Here is a 16,527-nt window from a genome sequence, read left to right as displayed (position 1 = left end):
GTAAGATTTTGGCTTGTATATATGTATATAGTTCATATGAGAATATAATTTGATTAATAATAAACAATGGATTTTTATAAACATTTCAAGTGGAGTGTTGAATTATTAATAGTTTATTTAATAAAATAAGCTAAAACTAATATCGTATTATTTACAAAGATTTTATAATAAATATGGTGATAAAGATTTTACCATGCATTTTTTTTTCTCCATACGTTGTAAATTAAAATATAATTCTTTTTGTAAATAAAAAAAAAACAAAATTTCCAAATTATTAATATCCCTACCCGATCTTAATCATCATAAACTAAACTTTTTCAGTTCTCCTGAATTAATCAAATTTCATCATTATAAGAACTGAATTAATGGTTTATCTAATTAAATAAGGGATAATTTTATCCAATGGTTTATTTCTTTTATCCGGTTGGTTCATCTTTATAAGAATCGGGTTGTGATTTTGAATTTGTCAATTTTTCAACATATTACAAATTCGAAAAAGTAATCCATATTATCATCCTTATACCGGTAACTTTGATCCTGCAAACCTATCAACCACCTGTTGTTTTTTAATTTTTTTTATTAATTAGCTTTAGAATTTTTGTTTTTTCGATAATTAATAAATAATAATCATAATAATCATGAATTACAATTATAATTAAATGAATTTAATCATACATTCGAAATATATGGTGCACTGAGTAACATTCCAATAAATGGTACTTTTCGTAAGAAACTTATAATCACCGGAAAGAAATCACTAAAAAAAAAACGAATAAAAATTAGATATCAAAAAAAAAAAAAATGAAATAAAATAAATCATTAAATAACAATACCCAAATAAATTTAAAAATCCAAAAAATTCAACAATTATTCCTGTCTTAGGCCATTTAAAAAAAACCAATAATATTCCACCAAAGAAACAAATAGTTCCTCGAATTTTATTTTTACGAGCAAAAAAATATATTGTCTTATTAAATCCAATAATTAAAGTTATACCTGAAAGAAATAATATCTAATACATTTTATAAAAAAAAATATTTTAATGAATGAAATTCTTAGTGGAAAAAAAAAATCCATTTTAAAACATAAGACAAATACAATTTTTTTTTTTATTATAACATACATTCCCCATAGCTAATAATCCTCCGTCAAAGAGAAGTAAAATACCAAGAAACATGAAACCTACGCCGCATGCTGTTAATAAGACACCGATCTCTACATAAAGAAAAAAAACATAAAAGAAAAGAAAATTAGTTAAATTAACAAAAATAAATTCAAAAATACTCAAATTTGAAGCTTCCTTTATTCAAGAAATGCCCCTCTAAATTCAAATGAAACCATACTCTGAGAATCCGATAACCACATGTTTTATATTGAAAATTAAGTTGGAAAATAAAAAAAATTTATGTAAAAAGTGATTCTTTTTATTGTTGAAATAGTTTGTCAATTTTTGTCAAATTTAAAGCATTCGAGTTACTGGAAAGTGGAAACGTGTTTATCGTAAATTGGGGGGAATCATTTGATTATCATTTAATCTAGTATAGTTAAGCGAGAAAGTACAATGTAAACATCGTGGTACTAGCCGATTTCCATTTCGTCTTCGTAAAAAAATCGGTCTTTTCTTTATTTAACAGAGATACCAAAGTTGTCATGAATTGATAAAAAAAAAATTAGTTATTGCGTCACAGAATTTTCGTTTATTCAGCCCGAAATATAAACAATGTTGAAATAATAATATTATCCGAATTAATTCTACTATTAATTTTTTACAATAGAAACGGTAGTAATCGGCTAAATCGATTCTATCCTTCCAGTAATAAATATTTTATGCGTACCGCATTAATTTAGTATCTTGCGATACAATGAGTTATGAGTTATAACAAAAAGTTACCTTCTGGGTTTATTTTCTTGTTTATTTCTTTAACCTATTAACAATCATTGCTGCCATATGGCACATGCAGATATGCAAATATTTGATTTGTTCTACGTATAGCAAAATACAATACTTATTATTTATTGGTTTAAGCGGTTAAACGTGTATTTTACACGTATGTGATTAAGGAAAACAAAACTGCTAAAAATACATTAAATTATATTTTTCCAAAAATAGAAAGTCGTGTTAAATTTTATGTTAGATTTCATCAACAAGATCATATAAAAGGTTTCTGGAAATTGTAACGTAAAATGAATATAAAATTAGAACATATTCCTTTTAATTATTCTCATTCCTTTCATTCATTCCTTCCTCCTTTCGGTTCACATTTTCCCTAATCTCCTTCTTTTAACCCTTCCCTATTTTATTCTCTCATTATATATTTGAGAGATATCATTAATACCTTCTTCATTTTCCTCTTTCCTTTAATATCTTATCCTCTTATCCTTTTACCTTTTAATAAACCAACCAATATGAAAATCAAATTCTTAACAGTTGCACTTACTATCTTAGTTTGTTCATCAGAATTAATTTTTGGACAAACCGCAGATGGTAAATGTGGAGCGACAGGAGGCAATCAAAATTGCGGTACTCAATTTTGTTGTTCGCAATTTGGATTTTGCGGAACTACAGTAGACCATTGCGGTACAGGATGTCAGCCAAGTTTTGGAAAATGCGGAACAGGTACAGCACCACCCGCTAACTCCACAACACCCACTAATCCAGGAACCTCCACCCCTGCCGTCGATATTACCACTTGTTCAAAAAGTGGTACCGTAGCCATTACATTCGATGATGGTCCTTCTCAAGTAAGTATCATTAAAAAAAAAAAAAAGAATTTCTTAAATAAGAATTTTCGAAGGTTTTAATTTTTTTTAAAAAACATACATTTTTTAGTTCACAAGTACTCTATTAGATAAATTGAAAGCCGATAATTTTAAAGCAACATTTTTTATTAACGGAAATAATGGTGGATGTATTTACGATAATGCAGAAGTAGTAAAACGTGCATTCAATGAAGGACATCAAATAGCCAGTCATACATGGTCACATCAAGATCTTGCAACCCTTAATAAAGATCAAATTAAATATCAAATGAAAAAGCTTGAAGAAGCACTCGTAAAAATTCTTGGAGTTAAACCAATATATATGCGTCCACCATTTGGATCGGGAGTTGACAAGCCCTTGGTCATGTCCACATTAGGAGAATTAGGATATAAAGTAGTAACTTGGGATACTGATACAAATGATTGGCAAGGCAGAACTACCTCACAATGTTTAAATGAATATAGAAATGCTTCTCCACCACCAAATTCTCATATCGTTTTAAACCACGACACCATTAAGAATACTGCTACTAATATGGCTCCTCAAGCTTTCAAAATCATGAAAAGTAGAGGGTTCAAGATTAATACAGTTGGTGAATGTTTGGGTGTTACTGATCCAGCTAAATGGTACATAAAAGTTGGAGCTCCACAGACAAGAGATAATACTTGGGTTTGTAAAGATTCTGATATTACCGGTCCATAAATCAAAATCGGTTCCACAAATAATTTTAAAATAATATAATTTAAAAATTAATTCGCATATAAAGCTTTTCATATAGATAAGCGAATTTGAATCTTAGAATTGTAATTTAATTTTTTATTAAATTCTTTAAATTGTTCTAATAATAATAATTAATAAACGCTCATTTAGTAATTCTTAACACAAAAATTTATTCTACTGTGCTATAAATATTGCATTACTAGTAACCAATTTCGGAGTTACGCGATCAAAGATAATGTTACAATTTTACATAATCTAATAAACATACAATCTAACATTGCTGATTATGTTTGAGAAAAAAAATATTCCCTTCAATTCTATTTTCAATAAATGTTATAAATTTGGTTAGATTTAATTTAGTCAATTTCTAAATATGGTGTAAGCATGGAAAAAGGCAATCTTAGATTGTAAATCAATTAAAAAAATGTTATCGACAGAACTTTTCCTTTACACCATGCGTTAAATTTTATTTGAATTCTTGTACGACTCACGCAATTTTTTTTTCTTTATTTCCTGAAACAAGTATGAATGTAAACGTTTCGATAATAATTAATTACTTTTTTTTAATTACCAATTTGAATGTTAATTCATAGTTACTTTGTTAAGTACGTGGTAGTACGATAATTTGTTTTTATCATTGAAAGAAATTAGTGCTTTCCGAAGTCCGAATGATTCCTTGTTGCAAATTATTATAAAAGTCGTTAATTAAAGATTTTCAAAGGAAGAAAAAAAAAAAATCGTTTTTAATTTTTACAATATATAAAAACTTTAAATCATTCTTCAAATATCTTTTAATCCTCAAAATAAGTAAATAATTAAAAAATGTCTTATCAATATTCTCAACAAGGATATAATCCACAGCAACAAGGTGGATATGTTCAACAACAACAACAACAACAACAACAACAACAACAACAACAATTACTACTACAACAGCATCATCAACAACAACGACCACCACCACCTCAACATCAACAACAACCACCATCTCAACAATCTCAATATAATTATTCTACAATGCAGATGTCCTCTCAAAATGTTTCTAAAGAACAATCTGAATCTAAAACATCTAAAAATACTCCAAGAGAATGGAAATTTGGGTTATTTGATTGCTTTTCAGATTTGGGACTGTGTAATTATTTTCATTCATTCACTTTAAACGTTTCTTTTCTTTATCTTTTTTTTAAAAAAAAATTAATATGATTCGTTAATTTTATTTAGGTCTCAAAACTACGTGTTGTCCTTGTATCACTTATGTAAGTCAGATATTTATTTGTAAAAATAAATTAAAAATTTAAAAGTAATTAATTTCTAATTTTAATAATTTATAGGGAGAAAATAAGGGAAAATTAAATGGGAATCCTACCCCAAATTCATGTTCACAAGATGCTTTCGTATATTGTTGTGTTCAATATTGCTTTGGTTTAAGTTGTATTCTTGGTGCAATGCATCGTAATGAAGTTAGAGCTAAATATAATATTGAAGTAAATATTTTTTTTTTATATTAATGCTTAAAAATTAAATTAGGAGAGGATCTAACAATATTTACTTTTTAGGGAAATGGAATATGTGATATTTGTACTCATTTCTGCTTCGGATGTTGCGCTTTAATACAAGAATCTCGTGAAATCAGCGCAACACCTCCCTCGTAAACAATATAAATATAGAGTATTATATAATTAATATATACAATCTTTCATCATTTAATTAATCAATCAATACTAAAAGAGCATAAATTAACATATTGTATACCAAAAGAATATATATATACACAATCAATTAAAAAAAAAGTCACGAACGAAATTAGGTGCACCGACTGCACCGTGCACATTTTACAAGAGCGATACGAACAGAACCAATCAAATTGATTCGCTTACGTAAGCGCATTACAGTAGATTACAGTATTCGCAACCCTAAAATCAACCTACATGGCGCTGTTTGTGCGAAGAACATTATCTTTTTTTAGCATGTCGTACCATTCATTATCTATGATAATAGGGTCACCTGCAGATGTTTCAAGTCTCTTAACAAACAAGTTGCAAAATTAGTAATTATCGTTTAGACTAAATAGAGCAGCTTACATTAATCAATGTTATTGAAAATTTACCATAATAAATTTTTCTTTATTTAAATTATTCATGATAATTACATGTGAAATCACGATGAGTGAAAAATTTTTCTTGATTAAATGCAATTCAATACAGGGGGTAACTCATTGATTATTGTTATTATTATGTCTAGGTCTAATTTTAACTTTTAATTCTTCACAATTATTTAACATATTATTATAATTAATTTGAAGTTCCGAATTTTTATCCATCAAGATAACATCATATTTTCTCAAAAACATGACCACCATAGTTTTAAGAATTATCATAGCTAAATTTTTAGCAGGACAAGATCTTAATCCAATTCCAAATGAGAATAAAGGATCTTTAATATTAATATTTTTTCTAACAAAAGAATTTCCAATATAATCTTTCTCATTTAATTCTTTTTCTTCCGCTTTCTTTTCTTCTAAATATAAGAATCTTTCAGGATCAAATTCTTCAGGATTATTCCAATTATATTTATGATTATGTATAGCGTGTAAATTAATACAAAACATTTGTCCATTATCCCATGTATAACCACCAATATTATCTTTTTCATTCGATATTCTTGAAATTAATGGATATACTGAATGTATTCTTGATACTTCTTTAATTACTGCTTCACAATAATATAATTTAGCTAGAATGAAATACGTGAATGTATCGTTTTGATTATTATATAAAGAATCTATTTCTTCGATCATACGATATTTTATTGTTGGATATTTACATATATAATAAATAATATAACTAAATGTATTTGAGATCTAAACGAGATGAAGGGGAAGGGAGAAAAATATTTTAATATTTTTGTAAAAAAAAGTAATTTGCAAAAAAGAAAGATTTTGATAATTTACCGTGCCGATACCTTCACTTAAATAATCTTTCATCATAAAAACTATTTCTTCATCTGTTGTCGAGCGGCCATCATCAGTTTTTAAACCGGAATTTATCAAACAAGTCAACATATCAGCTTTTAAATCTTGTTCTTTTGGAGAATTTGAAATTTCCAATCTACGGGCTCGAACGATCCTTAACAATGACTCATGAAACCACCAATAATCATCAAAATATTTTCTATAATACAACTTATAAACTGAAAACGAAAATTAGAAAAAAATATATATAAATATATATATATCTTCGTCATGAAATCAAAAAAAAAAATAAAAAAATCACATTACCTAAAAAGAATTTTTTGAAAAAATTAGGTAAACCGATTAATTTAAAATTAAATTGGTTTAATAACCATAAACTATTTTTAAATTTAGTAACGAATAAATCATTCTTATCTAAAATAGGTTTAATTCCTTTTAATTTATTTTCTTCATCATCTTTCATGATTTGATTATAATAATTTGCCATTGAAAATGATTTCTCTCTTGTAATTGATTGTAAAAATATATCCAAAGTAAAACATTTTATCCATTTTGATATATCAATAATTTTATCTTCATTTCTCACTTTTTTTGTTGAATTGGTGGTACTTGAATCATTTTTAAAATTTGATTTTTGATTATTCGAATCCGATTTTACAGAATCTGATTTTGCTGATTCTATATCATTCCAATAATTTTCTAATTCTTTAAATTGTTCTTGTAATTCTATTACAATTTCTTTTAAAAATTTGGGTAACGTGACACATTTTATCAAAACATTCCTGTTAAATTTCCATGAACTATATTCATGATTAGAATAAATTCCCATTTCATTCATTCTTAATTCTTTAATTTCATTCTTATTTCTTAAATAAAAATAATTATATTCCAAATTTTCATTATTTTTATTATTATTATTATCGTTAATAATAATATTATCACATAAAAATTTTTCCGCTAAATCAATCCTATTGATCCAAATGATTCTTTCGTTAAAAGAATAAGTTTCAAATATATCTCCATAATTAGAAAATAATTCTTGAATAAATTTATTTGAAATTTCTTTATCATCTTTTAAAAATCCAAATTGATATAAATTACCAATAAATGGTAATGGTAATGGTCCAGGTAAAGGATTTTTTCTTTTAGAATATTTATAATAATAATAAACTGTGTAAATAATTAAAGATAAACATGTAATCAAACACATATTGGAACCACTTTTTAACTTTTTCTTTTTATGAAAGAAAGAAAGTAAATTAGAAAGAAAGTTACTTTCTCTTAAAAAAAAAGAAAAATTCATATTTCATGGGATTAAAAAAAGATTTATTTAAATTAAAAAAAAATCTTGCATGTGAAATGTTAAATTTATAAATACAATTCTTTTATTAGTTTAGTTATAAATTCGTAACACTAGAAAATCATACATTCTTGCATTCAAATTCTATTGATCGGCATAAAAAAAATAAAATGAGTTTAAATTTTCATTGTTCCGCGAACTCCGTGTATAATAAATATAATATACGTATTCAATATTTTCAAATTTGCCATTTTATAATTAACTGAATAGGCAATGACCGTTTTTCTAGACTTAGTAAAGGGTAACTTTATATGTATACTCTTTTATATTTTAAAGAATCAATTCCGGTAAAAACTCTTGGTGACGCCTATTTGCCTAATTCATAATTGACTTAATTGACTTAAAAACTTCTTTAATAGAAGAATAGTTTATCCTTATTTCCGGTGAAATTTGCTATATAATAGGCAAAAATCTACATTTATGGAAAAACATGGTAAATACAGTATTAGAATACGTAACCACATTTTTTTACAAGGTTATATAACACGTTTGAGGCATAGTATGGGCTGTATGGCTGTGTATGGTACAAAATCTTTAACCCTGGTTAAAAATTTGTCAATTTGCCCCTGTTGTCTAAATTGAATTACCTCCTGATCGGCACGCACGTTCAATGCATTCATGATTTTCAAGTTGTTTTTAAAAGAATGAATGTTAATCTCTAATATTAATCAGCATTCGGATTTACATTACTTTTACGAAAGATGTCTCGATTTACAGCAAGATTAAATATTAATTTTTATCATATCCTACTTTATTCATAAACCTTTCCTCAATTTTATGCATTAATGAGTTAAAAACGCAAATTCCAAGAATCTACAGTACAATGAGATCACTTAGATGATATTAAAAATGTTAACATTATAACAACTGATTTACAATTTACAAATGTCTAATGTGTTGAGTGAATTTATTATATTAGTTTTTTTTTTGAATTTGAAAATTTGAATCTTGAAATTTTCTACTTTGAATCTAATATTTTTAAAGAAAAAATAAATTCAATTTATTTTATAAATTAAAAACTTACAATTATTATTATCATTAATTTGTTAAAAAAAACCTATTAACTTACGTACTAAATTAAATAAATTATTATGATCCTACCCAATGTTCATGTAATCTTGTAACATATTCTGAAAAAGTACTTTCAGGTGTACCAATAAATTTATTACCTCTAGCAGCTACTATTCCATCAACAAAAGGAACGAAATATCTAAATAATAAAGCACCATCTCTTGGATTTTTTACTCTCTTTAATTGATCCAAATATTTTTCAAAATTTGAAAATAACATAAATACGCAAGGAAATTCTCTAAGAAATTTCTTTAATCTACGATCATTACGTGGTTTATCACTAGCAAGATAAATTATTGGAAAATTACGTTGTTCTGGAGAAATTGATTGTAAACACTTTTCTGCTTCTATCATAGTACTTGTTGAAACGAAATTTGAATTTGAAACTTCAATTTCTTCTAATTCATTAGGTGTTGATGAAATATCTTCAATTAATGATTTTGTAATATAATCAACATTTTCTTCAGCTTTTTGACCAAATTTTTTATCAAAGCCCATATCACCTAATCTTAAGTGTACACCAATATATGAACCTAATCCACCTAATTGTTCAGATATTTTATCTCCAATATCAAGTAAAACAGGATGATTAATTATCATATTTTCTCTAACAGATTTAAGAAAATCGATATTTTCTTTAAATTTTAAATTAAATCTATTTAAATGATAAATTGAACCAAAATGTATAAGTTTTTCTTTACGTTTTTGTAAAGAACATAAATGAATTAGATGATCAAATTGATCATCTGATACTTCGGTAATATTTTCATCATCATAAAATTGAAAATCATATCTAGTTTCTTCAGCCAAAGTAAATACTTGACTTTCTGGTTTCGTAATATTTAAAAAGGAATAAAGTTCATTTACATTAAAATTTTGATCTTCACGATGAATATAACGAATATATTTTTTTATAAATTTAAAATCCATTAATTCTTCCCAATCCAATTGTGTAAACATACATTTTTTATCTTCAACTCCTTTCTTTTTACAAGTTATCACATTTTTAGTCATATTACCAGTTATCATACTATATAATATATTATACGGACGATGTGGAATAATAGTTTTCTTTGTAAAAATAATTGGTGGCATAATTAATGTACGATTTAATACCCAAGATAAGAAAACTGCATTTTCAAGCATATTTCTTTGATTATGAAATCCACTATGTGGTAAATATGTCATATACCTTTCTTCATTAGATTCTGGTCCAAGACATGAATGAGAATTTGAAGATAAAATTTTGTCATTATGTGATATTTGTTTCTTATTCGTTATTTTGTTATCAATATGTGGAAAACATGATATTATATACGAAATTGAAAGATAAAGTATAAGAAATGTTATAATAAAGAAAAAATATCTATGTCCAACTATTGGAAGATTCGAAGATGCCAACATTTTTTAGAAAAAAGAAAAAAGAAAAAAAAATAGAGAAAATAGGGAAAAGTTTTTTTTTTTTTTAAAAAAAAAATGTATATTTAAGGTCTTGATACTAAAAAAACTGGTGTAACTTTAATTAGTAAATCTCTCGTTTTCGGCCTAAACGAATGGCTTAGATTACTGATTCTGACCTAGTAAAATGAAAAAAGCCAGAATCATTATGGAAATCCATAGAAATTGGGGGAGATATATATATTTACATAAATACATAAATAACAAAATTAGCATACAGTTAAATCCGATGATTGAAATTAAATTGTATATCAATTCCAAAAATTGTAAATATATATACAAGTGAAGTAAGTAACTTTGCACAAAAAAAAAATTTTTAGCCAAATCGTCCAAGGATTTAATATACTGTATATGTACTTAAATTTTCACCGGTAATAATCCGCTCATTCCCTTAAGATCCGAATGTGGGTGACAATGCATTACCCCAAATAAATAATTTTTATGCATTAAAACATTTTTAACTCTTCAATTATAAAGTCCAAATATGTTTTACAAATATAATAATAATAATAGCAAATAATTATTTATAGTTATCCAATTATCTCTCTGAGAATTTATTACGTATTTGATTTTGGTTTAGATCTGTTGTACTAATTATAAATTTCATCGCTAGATATTTTGGACTTTGACTTTTCGTAATTTATTAAATTACCTTCCGAAACGAAAAATTTCTTTATAACTTTTTTGGATATACCCGTTTAATATATATAATTAAAATGTGCGATCATTGCTAATGCGAATTACTAAATATTACGAATATTACGGAAAAAAAATTAATTGCACACAAAATATTAATTAAATTTTTTTTTTTTTTAGTAGATAATTCTTTTTTAAGAGGTTAGTTTATTTTCATTATTGCCTTGTGTGATACGAAAAAAATGAGGATGAATTCAACATATTCTTATTCTCTCTATTGTACTTTGCAAATATAGTATAGCCAAAAAAATTTTCGACAAAGTCCCAGCAGACCAATCTGATGAACACGAAAAAAAATTATTCGACAAAGTCCCAGCAGACCAATCTGATGAACATGAAAAAACATTATTCGACAAAGTCCCAGCAGACCAATCTGATGAACACGAAAAAACATTATTCGACAAAGTCCCAGCAGACCAATCTGATGAACATGAAAAAACATTATTCGACAAAGTCCCAGCAGACCAATCTGATGAACACGAAAAAACATTATTCGACAAAGTCCCAGCAGACCAATCTGATGAACATGAAAAAACATTATTCGACAAAGTCCCAGCAGACCAATCTGATGAACACGAAAAAACATTATTCGACAAAGTCCCAGCAGACAATCTGATGAACACGAAAAAACATTATTCGACAAAGTCCCAGCAGACCAATCTGATGAACACGAAAAAACATTATTCGACAAAGTCCCAGCATACCAATCTGATGAACATGAAAAAACATTATTCGACAAAGTCCCACTTCAACATCTCTGCTCATGATTTATCAAGCAAGACTTCGTGCACCTTTATTTTATATTAAAAAAAAAATACATATATTAATATGAGACAAACGCAATTTAGTTATATTAACTTAAAAACAAATCATTAACTGATTGAAAGGAATCAATATTCAATTCCAACCCATTAACTATACAGTCTAACGACTGTCCCCCTCAAGACTTAAAAAATTCACAGAAAAGTGTAGCAAGCCATTGATTATTGTCATAATTTATTAGGCGGTTAGATAAAATATAATTTACCTCATTAATTTGTTAATTTGATAAGTTGATCCAGGAACGCATTTACTGATTTGTGACATAATTTTTATTTCTTCCTCCTTTAGAATCTTCCTTATGACATATTTTCCTAAAATAAACAATTTAAATATCCCATACTATTAAATGACAATTACAACAGCAGTCACTTTTCTTAAAATATAAGAAACTAGAACCTGAAATTTTAGTTTTTCCTAAGAACCAAAAGTATAGGTAATATTACATTTCAAACAATTTCGAAGAATTTTGAAAATTAATATAAAAAACGCGATAAATAATATTATTTTATCCTATTATGGTAAGCGTTCAGCAACGACGCAGCGGATTTTTTCGGAAAGAATGCAATGAAAAAAAGGTACACCTAATTATTTCTATCAAATAGTGTTAAAGTTGTTTTTCTTGTTTCGCGCTGTACTCAGAAATCTCTGTGATAACCATATACGTCCATTAATTCCTAAATCCTAACAGGTTTTCGTGTTTATCAGATTGGTCTTCTGGTACTTTGTCGAATAATGCTTTTTCGTGTTCATCAGATTGGTCTTCTGGGACTTTGTCGAATAATGTTTTTTCGTGTTCATCAGATTAAGTGTTTATCAGTAAAATTCTAATTTATCGCAAAAAGAAAGCTCCTAGGTCATTTTGCGTTTCAAACTGCAATTGAACTATTGCTGCAGCTCATAATTATACCGAAATGCAGTCAATCGTTAGTAAGAAAAAAGAAAATCATTTGCTGATGTATTTATTTTTGAAAGACTATTTAGCTCAATTTAAGAATTGAGGTTAATGAATTTGATAGGACTGTATAGTGGTGGTTGAAATGAAAATTGTTCCAGATTATAGATCATTAAAAGCATCTGATGATAATTTAAAAAAATGAAAGCGAAGAAGTCCTAGTTAACAGAAATTATACTTACTGGTGTAAAGATGATAGCAAGTTCAAAATTGTAAAAGTATTAAGAATTTTTGAGGACGGATTTTGCCTGATATAAAATTGTGTTCATTGGAAATTTGACACACAATAACTGTGTTAATTTGTATATCATGATTCAAGCGACGAAGCAAGTTACTCTCAGATTCAGAAATTGAATTTGTCATCAGTATGGACGAAACAGTGAATCGTACTTCAGCATCAACAGTACATAAATATCTCTTGCATTATAATTCGCATTTTAATGGCTTTAGGAGATAGCATTAGTTTCTTTTAATCTACCCGCTTAATATATTAGTAAACTTTTGGCATCAAGCCTTACAGACAAAAAATTGTAAATAACATCTGATTTTTCACGAATGGGTTTCAGTTTGATTAATTCCTTTACATGATATTTAGAGGTCTAAATTTATATTACAATCCGTTTTTACATCTTCCTTATTTTTTTTGGACAGGTGATTCATAAATGAATTTACTATTGATATTTCGCTAGTATCACAAACCATATTTGAGAATTGAGAGTTTGATAATTCAAAAGCTTTAATATGATATTTTTAACCTTTTTCGTAGATACAAATATTAATAAAACTAAATTGATCTGCAATATTTTCTAATTCTGCTGCTTTTTCATATAGTTTGAACGCCTTTTGCTTATTAATATTGGTTTCAATTCCATGATAATTAAAATATCCAAGTAGATAGACGAATCATTTTGATTATTATACTCCTTATACTTAAATTCGCTGTCATCTTTTTTTCAGAAATAGGTTCATCATCTTTATCATCTTCATTGGTATCATCAACAGTCATCGTAGGTTTTATAGAAAAGATGCATAATGGTTATTAGATGCGAGATCAATCATGTATGCAACAGATTTAAGCAATGTGGGATTTGTTGATGCACTCGTAATAGTATTTGATACATATAATCGCCCATGATCTTCTTCCCCTACTTTCACTATTTCCCTTTAAGAAACCAAGTTTGATCGTATGTTGACAGACGCCATATCTATTTTTATAAAAAGAGAATCAATTAATTGTATCAAAATCTATCAAAGTTGGACATAACAAAAGAATAAATTTGATTTTTACTTTAAACTATTAGCACACATGTAGCCATAAACTTGATTTATGGAACCAAATATTGAAGCATTATTAGAACAAACATATGATCCTTTTTAATTTCTTTTTCTTGTTCGTATAATACGATAATATCTTTGTTGGGAAGTACCCACTGTTTTGCATTCCCAAACCATGAGAAGTACCATGTTGCCGTTAACTATTATAAATCTGGTTGACCGACAATACTTTCCAAAGCACGACCATCTAAAAAAAGATCGAGTGGAGTTAAATATTATATCTGATTCTGTACAGATATCTTTTTCACATGTGATTGTACGACGCTGGCTAAATGTTGGTTTTTGGTACCGTATCTACCTCCGGTTGCAACGCTAGCACTCCTTGTTCAAATCCTGCCCAATTTACAATCTCATCAGGAAACCGTAATTCTGTAGATTCAGTACATGAATTTGACTTATTACGCAAATTAAGATAAGTCAGATTTGGTAAAATATTGTTAACAATCGTTGGCAAAGAAATTACTTCAGAAGGCTTCATTTTTGTTTGTGGTAGATTGTTTTCCTTCTCTTCAGCTGCATTCCGTTTTCGTTTCTATAATGAATTATATAATAAACATACAATGAATCATATAAACAATACAAAGAGTTTCCTAATAATATTATTACTCACGCCTTCACATTCCTCAATTATCCCCTGCCAGTATATATACAGCCTTGCCTTTACGTTCTGATTTGAAACAATGCATTATTAATAAGTGCGTTCTTTTATTTAGTAACAAGGGAAGGCACATAACCAATTCCTCCTCCAGAATTAGTAGACCCTTATTAACGACAAAATTAGGGCGCCTGAACCAAGAAGCAATATCTTAATCCAGTAATTCCCCTAATTCGGAAGTACCAAATCAGGGGTTGCCCTAGTTTTTGCAAGATAAAATAATACGCACCTTTTCTTTTAAAAAGACAAAAATCTCATTATCTAATTGCAACTCTGCTGTTTTTAAGAATTGATCAACCCAAAATCCATCAAGATACCGCCACCCATTTGAAAATGGTGTTGAGGCAGACAACTTCGTTACGGCAAATCCTTAAAAAACCTCGATATGAGTGCTTTGAAACCTCTCTAAATAAGAAACAACAGCCAAAAATAAGATTAAATAGATTTTTATATTTTAGTAAATTTTTTGTCATGTTAAATGCAGAATTTGCAGAATTTACCAGAATTGATGGTGTTCATGGTGAACCTTGTTCTTGTTAATGGTGAATGGTGAAGTTGTTAATGGTGAATGTTAAAGTTAATGGTAAACCTTGTTAAACTTGTTTGTTCTTGTCTCCATGAGGGTCTTATATAATAATATTACTTAGCATTATGACTTGGACTGACATCTTAATGCGAAAAAAATTAAGCATTTTATGTCAGTCAGATAAAAGAAATTGAAACACGATTATCTAATTTTAATCATTTTGTATCAGGCTCGTTTTATCACATGACTCTTGAAGATCGCATCTCGAATTTTCTATTCACTTTTAAAAATGTTTGATATGCTATATGATTTAATATGATACATATGATACTTAAATTACAAGTATATACTTAAGTCGTAATAACAGATAATGGGTAAGATTTAAAAATACAAACGATGAATACTTCGAGTTTTACATAATAATAATAAATAATATACGTGACATAATTATCTTTGCGGCAAATAGGACATAATTATGGATTCGGATTCTTTATTTTTCACTGAAGAAAAAGAATATATTTATAGCTCCACGGCTTACTTTGAAATTCATGGTGCGCAAAACTTTTTTGCAAGAGGGACAACGGTAAATCTAATAATGAAATTGGATTCGAACCAATCCAATTTATCCAATATTTTTGATGAATTGATAATCCTTTGTTCATGTTCACGGCAATGATTTTGATTTTTTTTTTCACAAAATGTACTTGTTAAATGTTTCTCAGATAGTGATGATAGGATCGTTTTTATATTTGATTGTACAGTATTTATGTATAAGAACTTTTGTTGATATCATTTTTGATTCAGGTTATATCCTATGTGAAATTTACCCATTACTTTAACGTATAAATGGATGGATGGGTGTTGAAAGCAAAAATTAAGAGACCATTTCATGAACAAAATTGGGAATTAGATACATAAACAAGATAAAAGAACTTACGATTTAGATACAATGTTTTCTTTTATGGGTTTAAGCCCAAAGATTTATATTATTAAACTCTTTCTTCTATCGTTACAAGTAAACTTTTGTCCTTATCGTACATTTATTTTGGTCTTAAAAAATTACAGGATATTTTTTATCAATTGATTAATATACTATTGGACTTGTTAAAGAAAAAAATTAGGTGGGACCAATATATTGGTAAACTTAAAGGTAATAACTTTTTTTTAGTGAAGATTGTTTCCACAGTTTTTTGTAAACTA

The 16,527-nt window shown here is 27.3% G+C and overlaps 6 protein-coding genes across 8 annotated transcripts; 2 read left to right on the top strand and 4 right to left on the bottom strand.

The window, feature by feature from the left end:
- Positions 1–76: 76 nt before the first annotated feature.
- OCT59_006172 (uncharacterized protein) lies at positions 77–1,680 on the bottom strand. 3 transcript variants are annotated; one of them, XM_066141093.1, is made up of 5 exons: positions 1,344–1,639; positions 1,124–1,215; positions 834–1,012; positions 676–757; positions 77–587 (listed from the first exon to the last, which is right to left on the bottom strand). In XM_066141093.1, exons 1-5 carry the CDS (start codon positions 1,363–1,365, stop codon positions 567–569), a joined length of 396 nt encoding a protein of 131 aa, XP_065997919.1. In that variant the 5' UTR covers positions 1,366–1,639; the 3' UTR covers positions 77–566. The 3 variants fall into 3 exon arrangements, with proteins under 3 accessions (XP_065997919.1, XP_025175160.1, XP_065997918.1); XM_025318835.2 differs by having other exon boundaries at positions 77–556; positions 1,344–1,426; XM_066141092.1 differs by having other exon boundaries at positions 77–556; positions 1,124–1,680.
- Positions 1,681–2,186: 506 nt separating this feature from the next.
- On the top strand, positions 2,187–3,648 carry OCT59_006171 (uncharacterized protein). The gene is made up of 2 exons (XM_025311092.2): positions 2,187–2,742; positions 2,831–3,648. Exons 1-2 carry the CDS (start codon positions 2,407–2,409, stop codon positions 3,461–3,463), a joined length of 969 nt encoding a protein of 322 aa, XP_025175159.1. The 5' UTR covers positions 2,187–2,406; the 3' UTR covers positions 3,464–3,648.
- Positions 3,649–4,303: 655 nt separating this feature from the next.
- On the top strand, positions 4,304–5,133 carry OCT59_006170 (uncharacterized protein; the record flags this gene model as incomplete). The annotated part of the gene is made up of 4 exons (XM_025318834.2): positions 4,304–4,613; positions 4,703–4,737; positions 4,813–4,965; positions 5,038–5,133. The coding sequence occupies 4 exons, from the start codon at positions 4,304–4,306 to the stop codon at positions 5,131–5,133; spliced, it is 594 nt and encodes a 197-aa protein (XP_025175158.2).
- A 362-nt stretch (positions 5,134–5,495) lies between these two features.
- Positions 5,496–7,735, bottom strand: OCT59_006169 (uncharacterized protein). The gene is made up of 3 exons (XM_025318833.2): positions 6,759–7,735; positions 6,432–6,670; positions 5,496–6,341 (listed from the first exon to the last, which is right to left on the bottom strand). Exons 1-3 carry the CDS (start codon positions 7,660–7,662, stop codon positions 5,694–5,696), a joined length of 1,791 nt encoding a protein of 596 aa, XP_025175157.2. The 5' UTR covers positions 7,663–7,735; the 3' UTR covers positions 5,496–5,693.
- Positions 7,736–8,738: 1,003 nt separating this feature from the next.
- On the bottom strand, positions 8,739–10,489 carry OCT59_006168 (uncharacterized protein). Its single transcript, XM_025318832.2, has one exon. It carries the CDS (start codon positions 10,285–10,287, stop codon positions 8,902–8,904), a length of 1,386 nt encoding a protein of 461 aa, XP_025175156.1. The 5' UTR covers positions 10,288–10,489; the 3' UTR covers positions 8,739–8,901.
- Positions 10,490–13,965: 3,476 nt separating this feature from the next.
- OCT59_006167 (uncharacterized protein) lies at positions 13,966–15,320 on the bottom strand (the record flags this gene model as incomplete). The annotated part of the gene is made up of 6 exons (XM_066141090.1): positions 13,966–14,016; positions 14,100–14,105; positions 14,610–14,678; positions 14,757–14,813; positions 15,031–15,170; positions 15,302–15,320. The coding sequence occupies 6 exons, from the start codon at positions 15,318–15,320 to the stop codon at positions 13,966–13,968; spliced, it is 342 nt and encodes a 113-aa protein (XP_065997917.1).
- Between the last annotated feature and the right edge of the window lie 1,207 nt (positions 15,321–16,527).

This window comes from Rhizophagus irregularis, chromosome 14 (assembly GCF_026210795.1).
Source record: "Rhizophagus irregularis chromosome 14, complete sequence".
Classification (NCBI taxonomy): Eukaryota; Fungi; Glomeromycota; class Glomeromycetes; order Glomerales; family Glomeraceae; genus Rhizophagus; species Rhizophagus irregularis.
Note: the sequence above shows the minus strand (reverse complement) of the source record. Positions and strands in the feature narration are given on the sequence as shown.

What these genes read in the sequence shown, in the direction of transcription:
- OCT59_006168 (XM_025318832.2), bottom strand. Translation starts at nt 10,287, where the DNA reads ATGTTGGCATCTTCGAATCTTCCAATAGTTGGACATAGATATTTTTTC.
- OCT59_006171 (XM_025311092.2), top strand. Translation starts at nt 2,407, where the DNA reads ATGAAAATCAAATTCTTAACAGTTGCACTTACTATCTTAGTTTGTTCA. An exon ending in TCGATGATGGTCCTTCTCAA is followed by an intron (nt 2,743 to 2,830) that starts GTAAGTATCATT and finishes TACATTTTTTAG; the next exon opens with TTCACAAGTACTCTATTAGA.
- OCT59_006169 (XM_025318833.2), bottom strand. Translation starts at nt 7,662, where the DNA reads ATGTGTTTGATTACATGTTTATCTTTAATTATTTACACAGTTTATTAT. An exon ending in TTTCAAAAAATTCTTTTTAG is followed by an intron (nt 6,671 to 6,758) that starts GTAATGTGATTT and finishes TTTCGTTTTCAG; the next exon opens with TTTATAAGTTGTATTATAGA. An exon ending in TAAGTGAAGGTATCGGCACG is followed by an intron (nt 6,342 to 6,431) that starts GTAAATTATCAA and finishes CATCTCGTTTAG; the next exon opens with ATCTCAAATACATTTAGTTA.
- OCT59_006172 (XM_025318835.2), bottom strand. Translation starts at nt 1,365, where the DNA reads ATGTGGTTATCGGATTCTCAGA. An exon ending in GATTATTAGCTATGGGGAAT is followed by an intron (nt 1,013 to 1,123) that starts GTATGTTATAAT and finishes AAAATGTATTAG; the next exon opens with ATATTATTTCTTTCAGGTAT. An exon ending in GGATTTTTAAATTTATTTGG is followed by an intron (nt 758 to 833) that starts GTATTGTTATTT and finishes TTTTTTTTTTAG; the next exon opens with TGATTTCTTTCCGGTGATTA.